Consider the following 14,485-nt stretch of genomic DNA (forward strand, 5'->3'; position numbering starts at 1 on the left):
TGGGGTGGCTGGGTGATAGACATTGGGGAGGGTATGTGCTCTGGTAAGCACTGTGAATTGTGCAAGACTGTTGAATCACAGATCTGTATTTCTGAAACAAATACTACAATATATGTTAAGAGAAAAAAAAAGAAGATAGCAGGAGGGTAAGAATGAAGGAGGGTAGAAATCAGAGGGTGAGACAAACCGTGAGAGACAACAGACTCAAAAACAAACGGAGGGTTCTAGAGGGGAGGGGAGTGGCAGGATGGGTTAGCCTGGTGATGGGTATTAAAGAGGGCACTTCTGCATGGAGCACTGGGTGTTATACACAAACAATGAATCATGGAACACTACATCAAAAACTAATGATGTAATGTATGGTGATTAACAATAAAAAAATTTTAAAAATCAGTCAAGGGATTCACAAAAGGATGTAAAATAGGACATAGCAGGGGTGGGAGGAAAGAAATAAAGAATGGGTTCAAACTTAAGTGACCATCAACTTAAAATAGACCATTGTATGCAGAAGATGTTATATACAAACCTAATGGAAACCACAAATCAAAACCTAGTAATAAATAGATTCCTTTCTAGTTTTGACATATCACTAAAGACAACTAATTGTGAGAGAAGAGAGCAAGAAAGAACACAGAAAAACCATAGAAATCACCATAACAAGTAACAAAATAGGAATACATACATACCTATCAATAATTACTTTGGATTGTCTAGTCCATTTATATTCAATGAAAAGACACAGGGTGATGGAATGGATAAAAAAAACAAGACCCAGGGGCGCCTGGGTGGCTCAGTTGGTTGAGCGACTGCCTTCGGCTCAGGTCATGATTCTGGAGTCCCGGGATCGAGTCCCGCATCGGGCTCCCTGCTCAGCAGGGAGTCTGCTTCTCCCTCTGACCCTCCTCCCTCTCATGCTCTCTGTCTCTCATTAAAAAAAAAAAAAAAAAAAAAAGACCCATCTATATGCTGCCGACAAGACACTCATTTCAGACCTAAAGACACCTGCAGATTGAAAGTGAGGGGATGGAGAAATATTTATCATGCAAATAGATGTAAAAAGATGGGCTAGCAATACTTATATAGGAAAAACTTTAAAACAAAAGCTAATAAGAAACCAAGAAGGACACTATATAATCATAAAAGAAACTATCCAACAATATAACAATTGTAAATATTTATACACCCAACATGGTATAACCCAAATACATAAGTCAGTTAATAACAAGCATAAGGGAAGTAATCAATAATACAATAGCAGGGGACTTAACAGCCCACTTACATCAATGGACAGATCATCAAAACAGAAAAAACAAGAAGGGGGTATAGCTCAGGGGTAGAGCATTTGACTGCAGAAAAAACAAGAAAATAGTGGCTTTGAATGACACACTGGACCAGATAGACTTAATGGATATATTCAGAACATTCTATCCTGGAACACTTGGGTGGCTCAGTTGGTTAAGCATCTGCCTTTGGCTCAGGTCATGATATCCAGGTCCTGGGGTCAAGTTGTGCATTGGGCTCCTTGCTCAGCAGGGAGCCTGCTTCTCCCTCTGCCTGCCACTCCCCCCTGCTTGTGCTCTCTGACAAAATCTTAAGAAAAAAAGAACATTCTATCCTAAAACAGTGGAATATGTATTCTTTAATGCACACAGGACATTCTCCAGAATAGATCACATATTAGGCCACAAAACAATCCTCAAAAAATTCAAAGAGACTAAAATCCTACCATGCACCTTATCTGAAACTAGAAATTGGCCACAAGAAAAAAAAATCTGTAAAGAGCACAAATACATGGAGGTTAAACAACATGCTACTGAACAATGAATGAGTCAACCAATAAATCAAAGAAATAAAGACAAATGAAAATGAAAACATAGTGGTCCAAAATCTTTGGGATGCAGCAAAAGCTGTTCTAAGAGAGAAGTTTATAGCAATACAGGCCTACCTCAAGAAGAAAAATCTCAGACATAACCTTATATCTAAAGGAGCTAAGGAAAAAACCCAAAACAAACCTAAAACCAGCAGAAGTAAAGAATAAATATTAGAGCAGAAATAAAATGGAAACTAATAGGGCAGATCAATGAAACCAAGAGCTGGTTCTTTGAAGAGATCAACAAAATTGATAAACCTCTAGCTAAACTCACAAACAATAACAGCAACAAAAACCCAAATAAATCACAAGTGAAATAAACAGCACAGAAATACAAACAATGGTAAGAGATTATAAAAAAAAATATGCCAACAAACTGAACAACCTGGAAGAAATATATAATTCCTAAAAACCTAACCTTCCAAAACTGAATCGGGAAGAAATACAAAATTTGAACAGACCAATTACCAGCAGTGAAATTGAAGCAGTGATCAAAAAAAATTCCCCCCAAAAAACCAAATTTCCACGACCAGATGGCCTCACAGGAGAATCTACCAAACATTTAAAGAAGAGTTAATACTGGGGCGCCTGGTCAGGTGGTTAAGCATCGGACTCGATTTAGCTCAGGTCATGATCTCAGGGTCCTGAGATCAAGCCTGGTGATGGGCTCTGCACTGGGCGTAGAGCTTAAGATTCTCTCTCTCCCCTGTCTGTCCTCCCAACCACCCCCCACCAGACTCACGCTAAAAAGGAGGGGGAAAAAAAAAAGAAGTGTTTACACCTATTCTTCTCAAACTATTCCAAATAACAGAAGAGGAAGGAAAACTTCCAAGTTCATTCTAGGAGGCCAACATTCCCCTGATACCAAAACCAGATAAAGATACCACATATACCCACAAGTGTAAACAAGCCAATTATCTCTCATGAACATGGACACAAAAATCTTCAAAACAATATTAGCAAAGAGAAAGCAATAATATATTAAAAAAAAAAAGTCACTCACCGTGATCAAGTGAGATTTATTCCTGGAATAAAAGGGTGGTTCACTCTTTTACAAATAAATGGGAAATAAAAACATTTTAATAGATGTAGAAAAAGCATTTGACAAAGTACAACATCCATTCATGATAAAAAAAAAAAAAAAAAAACCCTCCAGAAAGTAGGTTTAGAGGGAAAACACCTCAACATAATAAAGGCCTTTTATGAAACACCCACAGCTAACATCATACTCAATGGGGGAAAACAGAGCTTTTCCCCTAAGCTCAGGAAAAAAGACAAGGATGCCCACTTTCACCTTTTATTTAACATAGTACGGGAATCCTAGCCACAGCAATTAGACAACATAAAAAAATAAAAGGCATCCAAATTGGAAAGGGAGAACTAAAACACAGTATTTGCAGATGACAATACTCTATATAGAAAACGCTGAAGACTCCACCAAAAAACTAGAACTGATAAACTCAGTAAAGTTGCAGAATACCAAAAAAAAAAAAAGTACAGAAATCCATACATTTCTATATAATGAAGCAACAAAAAAGAAACATTAACAATCCTATTGACAATTGCCCCAAACAAAATACTTAGGACTAAACTTAAGTGGTGAAAGACCCATACTCTGAAAACTCAAAGACACTGATGAAAGAAATTGAAGAGGACAAGAACATATGGAAAGGTATTCCAATGCTCATAGATTGGAAGACTCCTAAAATGTCCATAGTACCCAAGGCAATCTACAGATTTCTGCAATCCTTATCGAAATACCAACAGCATTTTTCACAGAACTAGAACAATTCTAAAATTTGTATTGAACCACATGAGATCCCAAATCGCCAAAGCTATCTTGAAAAAGCTAGAGGCATCACAATTCCAGTTTAAGTTATACTACAAAACTGTAACAAACAAAACAGTAGGTACTGGCACAAAAATAGACACACAGATCAATAGAACAGAGTAGAAAGTCTACAAACAAACCCACGATCATATGGTTAATCTTTGACAAAGGAGGCAAGACTATGCAATGGGAAAAAGATAGTCTAGTCTTTTCAACACATAGTGCTAGGAAAACTGGACAGCTACATGTAAAAGAATGAAACGGGATGACTTTGTTTCACCATACACAAAAATAAACTCAAGATGGATTCAAGACCTAAATATGAGATCTGTAATGATAAAAACCCTGGAAAAGAGCATAGGTGGTAAGGCCTCCGATATCAGCCATAACATTTTTCTAGATAGTTCTCCTGAGGCAAGGGAAACAAAAGCAAAAATAAACTACTGGGACTTCATCAACGTAAAAAGCTTCTGCACAGTGAAGGAAACAACCAATGAAACTAAAAGACAACCTACTGAATGGAAGATATCTGCAAATGACATATCCAGTAAAGGGTTAGTGTCCAAAATATATAAAGAACTTATACAACTCAACACCCAAGAAATAATCCAAAGCCAGTCATAGGAAGACAAATACCATATGATCTCACTCCTATGTGGAATTTAAGAAAACAAAGGAAAAAAAGACAAACTAAAAAAACAAACTCTTAACTGCAGAGAACAGGGTAGGTGGGCAGGGGGATGGGTGAAATGGGTGAAGGGGATTACAAGTATACATGTAAAGAATTGTTGAATCACTATATTGTACACCTAAAACTAATATAACACTTATGTTAACTATACTGGAATTAAGTTGGTTTTTTTTTTTAAGAAGGGCAGAAAAGCTGAAAAAAAAAAACAAATTCACAAATTTTCAGGCTACAAAAAAATATGTAGACATCTGTTGTGTTTCTATACACTAATAATGAGCTAGCAGAAAGACAAATTAAGAAAATAATCCCATTTATAATTGCATTAAAACACTTAAGAATAAATTTAACCAAGGAGGTGACAGACCTGTACTCTAAGAACAGTAAGATATTAATGGGAAAAAAAAAAAACTGAAGACACAAATAAATGGATATACTGTGCTCATGGACTGGAAGAATATTGTTTAAATGGCTGTACTACCCAAAGCAATCTACAAATTCAATGCAATTCCTAGCAAAATACCAATGGTATTTTTCATAGAACTAGAACAAATAATCCTAAAGTTTGTATGGAACAAAAACAACAAAAAAAGATACCAAATAGCCAAAGCAATCTTAAGAAGATGGAGAGATCATGCTTCCAGATTTCAAACCATATTACAAAGCTACAGTAATCAAAGCAGTATGGTACTAGCACAAAAATAGATGCATGGTGCAAAGAAGAAAACACAGAGCCCAGGGATAAACTCCCACTCATCTAGTCAATCTACAACAAAGGATGCGGGAATATACAAGGTGGATGTTGGGGAGGATGTGGAGAAAAGGGAACGCTTATGCACGGTTGGTGGGAATGCAAACTGGTACGGCCACCCTGGAGAACAGTATGGAGGTTCCTCAAAGAATTGCAAATACCACATGATCGAGTCATTTCACTACTAGGTATTTACTCAAAGAAAATGAAAACACTAATTTGAAAAGATATATGCACCCCTATGTTTACAGCAGCATTATTTATAACAGCCATGCAATGGAAGCAACTCAAGGGTCCATCAGTAGATGAATAGATAAAGAAGATATGGTATATACTATGGAATATAACTCAAACATAAAAAAAAAAGTGAGATCTTGCCATTTACGACATGGATGGACCTAGAGGGTATTATGTTAAGTGAAATAAATCAAAAATACCATAGGATTTCACTTCTACGTGGAATCCAGAAAACAAAATAAATGAACAACAGCAACAACAAAACACAAAAACACCAGATTCTTAAATGCAAAGAACAAAGGTGGTTGCCAGAGGGGAGGTGGGTGGGGGGATGGGCAAAACAGATAAAGAGGATCAAGAGTTACAAAGTTCCTGTCCCAAGTCACAGAGATGAGAAGTGCAACTGTGGGAGTGCTCACAATGGTAACAGCATCTTGGCCTTCCGTCTTGCTGTCTTGTTCCTATCCACACAGTGACCTGCCTCGGGGCCCCATGCTCCCTGCCCCATGGAGGATAAGCTGTGTCCTGGCTGGAATGCGCACAGTCTCGTTCCGACCATCCCTGAAGTAATGCACAGAAGGCCCCGCTGCAGAGAACTAAGAACTAGTACAGATCCTCTGGCAAGCAGATGGCACCACTTGAGGTAACTAGCCTGAGACCTCACCACCATGCCCCTCACTCTATACAGGCTGGGAACTAAGGTCCGGACTTGGCGGCAAATAGCTGCATAGCTCAGGGATCCTTTGTCTGCCCAATCCCACCGCCCACCCCCATCAGTAAGTTATCCTGAATAAAACTGTGTAAACAGTAGGGAGTGCTTGCTTTGTTTTTGGTCTGGGTGCCTTCTCAGACTGGAGGATATAAACCATACTGCAGTAATGTTCTGTGATGACAGAGTGGCTACACTCACCGTAGAGAGCATTAAGGGATGTACATAATTGTCAAATCGCTATGTTGTACACCTGAAACTATAGGTCAACTGTACTTATATTAAAAATATTTTTCTAAGACTTTATTTGACAGAGTGCTCACAAGCAGGGGGGAGTGGGAGAGCGCATGCTGAGCAGGGGGCCCCATGTGGAAATCAATTCCAGGGACCCTGGGATCATGATCTGAGCCCAAGGCAGACGCTTAACCAACTGAGCCACCCAGGCGTCCCTCATTAAAAATCAAACTAGATAACTAGTTTCATTCCAGTTCTTTAAATGACCCAAAGCCATACAAAATTAAAACAAGACACTTATCTTTGGGATCAGTCCCTGCTGAATTAGCAAAGGTTCATCTTCTTTGAGGCCATCCATGAAGAATCGCTGAATACATTTCAGCAAATAAAATGGACCTCAGGCAAACCAAGACATACTTTACAACAAAATCTCTACGCTGCCATAGGACTACCCTGAGATGGTGAATAAAGCCAAATACTGAAACCTGTTTTACTTTTATATGTCATTTAGATAAATATGTATATCAGAATATTCTAATGAAGAGTAAATAGTCAATTAGTGGTAAATAATATACTTACCTTTACTACTACTCCTGGAAATAATCTAGAAGAAAAAGTAAAGCTTGTATTATTTTTAAAAACCATTATCAACTCTAACTTTAATTCATCAGTGCTGATAGTTCTCTAACAGGCAGGAGTCGACTTTCCTTAGTAGGAAAAAACTGAGAAATCCTATTTGACCTTCAGTCACTATTAAAATCAGCTTATCGCCCTTAAACAGTTGAATGACGTATGCATGAAAATAAACCACTTCATTTTTCTATAGCATTGGTTAGGTATGGTTTCTACTTCATATAATGTGCTAATAAAATATGAGAGTCTTGGTAAAACCCACATCTTAGAAAACATAAGTTTTATAAATAACTTGAAGATTCCTACAAATAATCAATGGTATCTGTTCAGTGAAGCATCCATCCTCATCCTTACCAAGGCTGTGTCAAAGAAGTCTTCTGTAACATCAGTCAGGGATGTGTCGGACGCTAGATCTGCCATGGTCAGAAAATCTGTTGTTTTTTCAAACCAGGAAACCATGTACATAAGAGAAAAAACACTGATGGAAAATTCTATGACCATATAACAACTGCCTATTCGATAAAGTTTCATAAATCTTTTACCAGAGCAAAATATTTTTAAAGACTGGTTTCTATAACATTTCAATTAGACCTAGCTCTAAGGCCTCCATCTAGAACTCTCCAGAATGAAGTCCTACTGCTATAAAGTTGTACTAATAAGTTCTCAGATACCAGCAACAGTTGGCCAGGATTGATGCCAGAAAGGCCTATATAGGGGCTAGTGATTAAAGATTAAGAAGTAAATGAGCCTCCCCAACACTGCAACAATTCTTGTCATCTGGGAGGCTGTAGAAAACAAACTAATCAAAGGAGATGCAGAATTTGGAAAGCGCTCCAGAAGTATGTTAGTACAATATAGGTCTCAAGCCTTTCTTTTGTCAAAAGCTTCCAGCTAATTGGAGATTTGTTTTCCTGTAGGAACGTATACCCACATTCATATTAAGTTGCTAGGATTGATAAGATTTAAAATAAACTCATATAAACTCTCCAAGAACATTTATTCAAAAAAGCAAAGGCCATTTCGGACCGTTTTTTGCTTATAAAAAGAAAAAAAATTCTGCATGCGTAGTTTGAAATTATCAATTGAACATGTAGTAAGAGGAGTTTGTAATGAAAAACGCTTACAGGAGTGAGCCTTGGAAACTTGGTCCACTTTGGAGCCAAGAACCCAAAGCACCCCACTGGGGACCATGGACAAACCAATCTATTCGCAATCTTGACTGCACATTAGGAAAACCTGGGGAGCTTTGAAACACCCTGACGCCCAGGACCCATCACAGACTCAGTATGTAGCAATCTCTGGTGGTGGGACCCAGAGAGTGCTTGTTAAAGCTCTCCAGGGGATTCTAATGCACAGCAAGGGTGGCGGGCCACTATTAAGTTCCAAGTGATGTTTCTTTGATCTCAAATGAGGCAAAGATTTGTGCTAGATTGCATCATCCACTTTCTGAGGCAAACTGTTCTCCAACAGCCTAAGGGGGAAAAAAAAAATCCTTCTACACAACGGAACTCACTGCTAAGGTGATATCCCCCCCTTCCTATATTCATACTCTGAATTTTATGCTTTTAAGTAAATTTTTGTCACTATTCCATTTACCACCCCAAATCCTATCCCCCCCCCTCTCAGCATACCAAAATATATTGAGCATAGGTACAGAGGAGTGAGGGCAATGCCACATTTGATCAAGACTTGGGACCAGAAAGTCACTCTCTGAACCTACTTATGTGCCATGAGCCTACATGTCCCCACAGCTGTGTGATTACCAGAAGCCAGACAAAATAGTTATTTACAGATATAATAGGTACTACTCATTATGTATATCTTATAAGACAAGTTGCTTAATCCTCCAGGATCTTATAAATACGTTCCTTTCCATAGGAAATTCTTACTCTGAGGAGAATAAGTTCCCAGTACATTTTGTGTTGACCTGCAAAAATGATCAACTTTAGAAGTATAGAATCTAGTATCCCATCACTTTGATAGTATCAAAGTATTTTTCTTGGCCAAAACCTACATGAAACAGAACATGCTTTAGAATGTGCCTAAGTTCTTGTTCTGAAATTTCCATCACCAACTGGAATTCCAATGGAATATGGAAATTCCCATTTGATTTCAAAACTCCGGTGGAAATCGGATCTGACCCTTTAAATCTTGGAAGGGTATTTTAAAATCTAAATAGAAAATTCAGGTTGGGTCAGATCCCAACTCATCTCGGGGCCCCCCCACCCCCAAAACCACCACCACCACCACCAGCTTAAGGTTCCAAGTTACCCCTGGGACATCCTGTTCCATTTCCTTTGAAATGGTTTTACCTCCTCTTCCCGATTTCCTGTTAATTAACTGCATATGTATACGAGGGAGTTAGGTGCCACTAGATGCAAAATGAAATATATACAGTTTGCCTAAGCAAAATCCTTAGCTCTACCCCCCACCCTGCAAACGGTTTTAAAGTCCCTGAGAGGAGTTAGGGAAAGCCTGGTATTTATTTGGTCTCCCCAACCCCCCAAGAGGGGCCACATAGTTAGAGGCATTTTACAGTAAAAAAAAAAAAAAAGGGACAAAGAGATCTCCCTGAGTCAACCTGGTCTTAACAAACTTCAGGTACTAGGGTCCAGGGGGTGGGGGGGAAAAAAAAGGTTTTAGAACCAGCCAGATCACTCTCCTGCCCCCTCTATCTTCCCTCATCTCCTCACCAACAAATCCAGCATCTAAGGGCTGAAAATCTCCTTGTGAAAAGAGGTATAACAAGAGATTACGTAAACTCTGCTTTGCTTTCAGATGCCATTGTCAAGGCACTCACAATATTACCCTGTGGCTAACCCCTAACAGGATAAAATGTCACAACCGCATAAATTAGAATAAGCAAAAAATGTTTTACTCTTTGTTTTCAGGTTCAACTGAGAGTTTAAAAATGGAAAAATGGGCTGTGCACTCTGAAAAACAGTATGGAGGTTCCTCAAAAAGTTGAAAATAGAGCTACCCTACAACCCAGCAATTGCACTACTAGGTATTTACCCCAAAGATACAAATCTGAAGGGGTACATGCACCCCAATGTTTATAGCAGCAATGTCCACAATAGCCAAACTATGGAAAGAGCCAAGATGTCCATCAATAGATGAATGGATAAAGAACATGTGGTATATATATGTGTATATATATATATATATATGCATGCACAAGCGTGCGCACCCATATGCGCATGTGCATGTGTGTATATATGCATATACATACACATACAATGGAATGTTATGCAGCCATCAAAAAACCCGAAATCTTGCCATTTGCAATGATGTAGATGGAACTAGAGTGTATTATGCTAAGCGAAATTAGTCAATCAGAGAAAAACAATTATCATATGATTTCACTGACAGGAGGAATTTGAGAACCAAGAGAGAGGACCATAGGGGAAGGGAGGAAAAAAAATGAAACACGATGAAACCAGACAGGGAGACAAACCATAAGAGACTCTTAATCTCAGGAAACAAACTGAGGGTTGCTGGAGTGGAGGGGGGTGGGAGGGATGGGGTGGCTGGGTGATTGACATTGGGGAGGGTATGTGCTATGGTGAGCGCTGTGAATTGTGTAAGACTGTTGAATCACAGACCTGTACTCCTGAAACAAATAATTCATTATATGTTAATAAAAAAGAAGATAGTAGGAAGGGAAAAATGAAGGGGATGGAAATTGGAGAGATGAACCATGAGAGACTATGGACTCTGAGAAACAAACTGGGGGTTTTTAGAGGGGAGGGGGTGGTGGGATGGGTTAGCCTGGTGATGGGTATTAAGGAGGGCATGTATTACATGGAGCACACTGGGTGTTATACACAAACAATGAATCATGGAACACTACATCAAAAACTAATGATGTAGTGTATGGTGACTAACGTAAGATAATAAACTTTAAAAAAAAGTAAAGAAAAAAATGGGCGGTGGCAAGGGGAAGTATTTGATCATTTATCTAGATTCAATCTTGTTACTAATGTCTATTAAAAGAGTTTTAGAGCCTTTGGTGGGGGTTGTGGAGGGTGGAGGGGGTATATAATAATTTATTCCCTACTCATTCTCTATTCCCAAGTTAAATTCACTGAAATAATTAAAACATGCGATTACAGCATTGGCTTGTCAAGGGGAGAAGAGGGTAGGTCTGATTCATTCCTACACACTCCCAAAGTGCTCAGCACATACCAGGAAACCTATCCTGAACTTCATCTTTGACTGATATAGGCAATAAGCATCATGACCAATTTCTTTTCAAATTCGGTTTCAAAGGAAAAGAAACTATCAAACTAGATAACTAGTTTCATTCCAGTTCTTTAAATGACCCAAAGCCATACAAAATTAAAACAAGACACTTATCTTTGGGATCAGTCCCTGCTGAATTAGCAAAGGTTCATCTTCTTTGAGGCCATCCATGAAGAATCGCTGAATACATTTCAGCAACAGCGAAACATACCGAAACTCCTTTTTCTCCAGTTCCTGGGTATTAGACCACACTAAGTTAAAGCCTTACAATGAAAGTTATTAAGGGAGTGGATCCTAAAAGTTCTCATCACAGGAAAAAAAATTTTTTTTTTTTTTTTAGGTTTTATTTAAGTAATCTCTATACCCGATGTGGGGCTCGAACTCACGACCCCTTGCTTTTCTGCCTAATCCAGCCAGGTGCCCTTCATCACAAGGAAATCTTTTCTCTATTTTTGTCTATAGGAGATGATGGATGTTAACTTATTGTGGTGATCATTTCATAATACACATAAGTCAAATCACAATACTGTACATCTTAAAGTTACAGAGCTGTGTGTCAATTATACGTCAATAAAACTTGGGGGTGGGGGGGGCCTTCCAAATAATTACACATTGGTATTCTCCCCACAAAAACAAAACAACTTTACTTGCCTTATTTATTGATCTGTCAAGATGAGAGAATACAAGATGATTGTATTTTTGAGGAATGTGGCTTGCTCTCTGTTGAAAATATTCTTCTATTTTCTGAAATCCTTTATCATGGAATGTATCAATAATAAGTGATTGAAGCTGGAAAGTTAATAGTTTGCAGATTATTTTCCCCTAAGAACATTTACTTCATAGTAATATTTCTACCATCAATAATTCAGTGTGGAATTAATAGAGGATAAATAGTTATATCTTGAACAGATCATTTAGCCAATGATTGAGCTTATTGGATTAAGACAGTTTGCAAAATGTGGTGTGTGGACCACCAGCAGCATGGGCATCACCTGGGGACTGATTAGGAATCAGAAACACTGGGGGGGCGTGGCCCACGGGTAGCCTTCAGGGGGTTCTCTTGTATGCTAAGTTGGAGAGCCACTGACTTGGGGAGAACTACACTTGAGGTACAGATATCTGGAGAAGAGACTATCCTCAGTAATGTTAGAAACTCTGAGACACTAAAAAAATGCAAACCTATTATAAGTGACATAAATGATCAGAATGGAAGAAAATGAATTCCACAATTACAGATAGTTGACTAAGTATGCAAATTGTCATAACAAATGAAATTTTTTCCACCTGAACATCAGCCAAGACCTATTTCTAAACACATTTGAACAGACACTTAAGTATCTGTACTAAAAAGATAGGATTTTTTTCATTTTTAAAAATACAGTTCATTCCTATAGGCTAAATTACGAATATACAATATTATTTTAATGAGGCATTTTACTGTATACAGCTCCAAATTCCACATATTCTTAGTACTGATTTAAATGGAAAGATAGCATTTGAAGTTAAACACGTGAACAGAATATTTTTAAGTTAGCACATTTTTAAGTGAACCTTTTTGTGCTAAGAGCGTTGAGTGTTCCACAGATATTCTCATGTGATCCTTACCACCACCCTGACAGGACAGATTCTTTATCTGGGGAGAATAGCAAGGCTGGGAAAGGTTAAGTACTTGCATGAGATCACCCAGGTGAGATTTACACTCAGATTCTCTGACTCAGAAGCTCAGGCCTCTGCCTGCTTAAAACTCCACTTGGCTTCCCTGCATTCAGAATAATTCCAAACCCTTTGCCTTGGTCTTCAGGGCTCTGCATGATTTGATCTGTCAACTTCTTCTGACTTCCCTACTGATAAGTTAAAAACAACAACAAAAAACCAAAGTTAAATTACATTAAAATTTAAAAAAAAAAAACCATAAATCAAATTCTGCCTTGCCTCAGGGCCTTTGCACTGACTGTTCTATGCCTAGACTGCTTCTTCCCTCCACTTTCTACCTAGCTGGCTCCTCATCATCCTCTGATCTCAGCTTCAATGTCACCTTTTTTGGTTGGTCTTCCAGGACTACCTCAAGTAAGGCAAGTGCCTCTCTCTGCTCGCAATTCTCCATGATGATACCCTCTTCCTTTTCTTCCTACTCCTTCCCTTTGGTTGGTAACCTGTTTCTTTGGCTCTGCACCAGGCTGTAAGCTCCATGTGGTCAGGAATTGTATCTGTTTTGTTCAATACTGTCTACCTAGAATAGTATGTGGCCCAAGAAAATTTAGACTAAGATATTGGTAGGATACTCAAACGCATGGTGATAAACTGAATGCAGGAGATTAGGGAAGGAGAAGGAGCAAAGATTTCTCTGCCTCTGGCTTGAGCAACTGAGGAACAATTGTGCTGATAGCCCAGCAAACACAGAACTAGAAAGAGGGCGCACACACACCCTCTCCCACCCCACCCCCCAAAAATAAGCTTGATCTTTACATAGAAAGCATCCGGAGCAATTCCACTCCCAGCATCTTCCTTAACAGACTGCAAAGGATCTTCCTCTTCCTGTGTACAAAAAGATTGTTTAAAAAAAGGTCTCAAAGAAATGCATCTCAACTTTTAAAAATAAAAGAAATGAAGCTTCATATTGTCATCCTGAACAAAAACGTTGTTTGCTCATGCCGCTGATTATAGGTCTAAGTAACATACTAGTTAGAAATAATTTTTCTAACTTTCTTCAGTACTATGACAAATACAGACGATCACAAGAAGCAAAGCAAACATCGGTGTAATCAGCAATCAGACAAAATAGACAAACTCTATAGTGACAACTATAAAATAGAAGGCTTTGGATTAATGAACCATTTTTAGAATGAGAGTTTGTAAAATGAAATTTTGGAAAGTGTGTTTCAAGCCCAGTCATGAGATTGAGCTTTAGGTTTCTGATTTTGGTGAGTTTTAAATACTCCTCTGGGACTTCTACCGCAGCTTCAAGGATCAAATATTAACAACCACCACAAGAGAATTCACAAGACATTTAGTAGTGGATTGTTACACCTTTTCCTCAAGAGTAATCCCTGGGTCTGCCACCTTGGTTTTCACAACACATTATGCTACATTAAACAACAGCATTTCATCTGCTCACTTCATCCCAACAATTATTTAAAAGTACAATACACCAAAAAATAGACTTCAAATATCTTCTAGAGAGGTTTTTTAAAAATCTAGCTTGGGCTCACAGTCTTACTTCTATATGTACTTGACCAAGATCTTTGAATGTCAGCATATGATACATTATCATGATTATTTAGAAATAT

General features: G+C 38.3%; 1 protein-coding gene across 1 annotated transcript in view; it reads right to left on the minus strand.

Moving 5' to 3' along the window:
* SYCP2L (synaptonemal complex protein 2 like) overlaps window positions 1-12,187 on the minus strand; it is a 115,589-nt gene extending 103,402 nt beyond the window's left edge. Inside the window, exons 1-5 of the mRNA XM_081827528.1 lie at window positions 12,173-12,187; window positions 11,850-11,987; window positions 11,313-11,432; window positions 7,308-7,412; window positions 6,900-6,924 (exon numbers count right to left, since the gene is read on the minus strand). Coding sequence (XP_081683654.1) covers window positions 6,900-6,924; window positions 7,308-7,412; window positions 11,313-11,432; window positions 11,850-11,987; window positions 12,173-12,187 — 403 coding nt within the window. The remainder of the gene's footprint in view (window positions 1-6,899; window positions 6,925-7,307; window positions 7,413-11,312; window positions 11,433-11,849; window positions 11,988-12,172) is intronic.
* Window positions 12,188-14,485: the final 2,298 nt, after the last annotated feature.

Source organism: Leptonychotes weddellii, chromosome 8, assembly GCF_054177405.1.
Source record: "Leptonychotes weddellii isolate Sample4059 chromosome 8, ASM5417740v2, whole genome shotgun sequence".
Classification (NCBI taxonomy): Eukaryota; Metazoa; Chordata; class Mammalia; order Carnivora; family Phocidae; genus Leptonychotes; species Leptonychotes weddellii.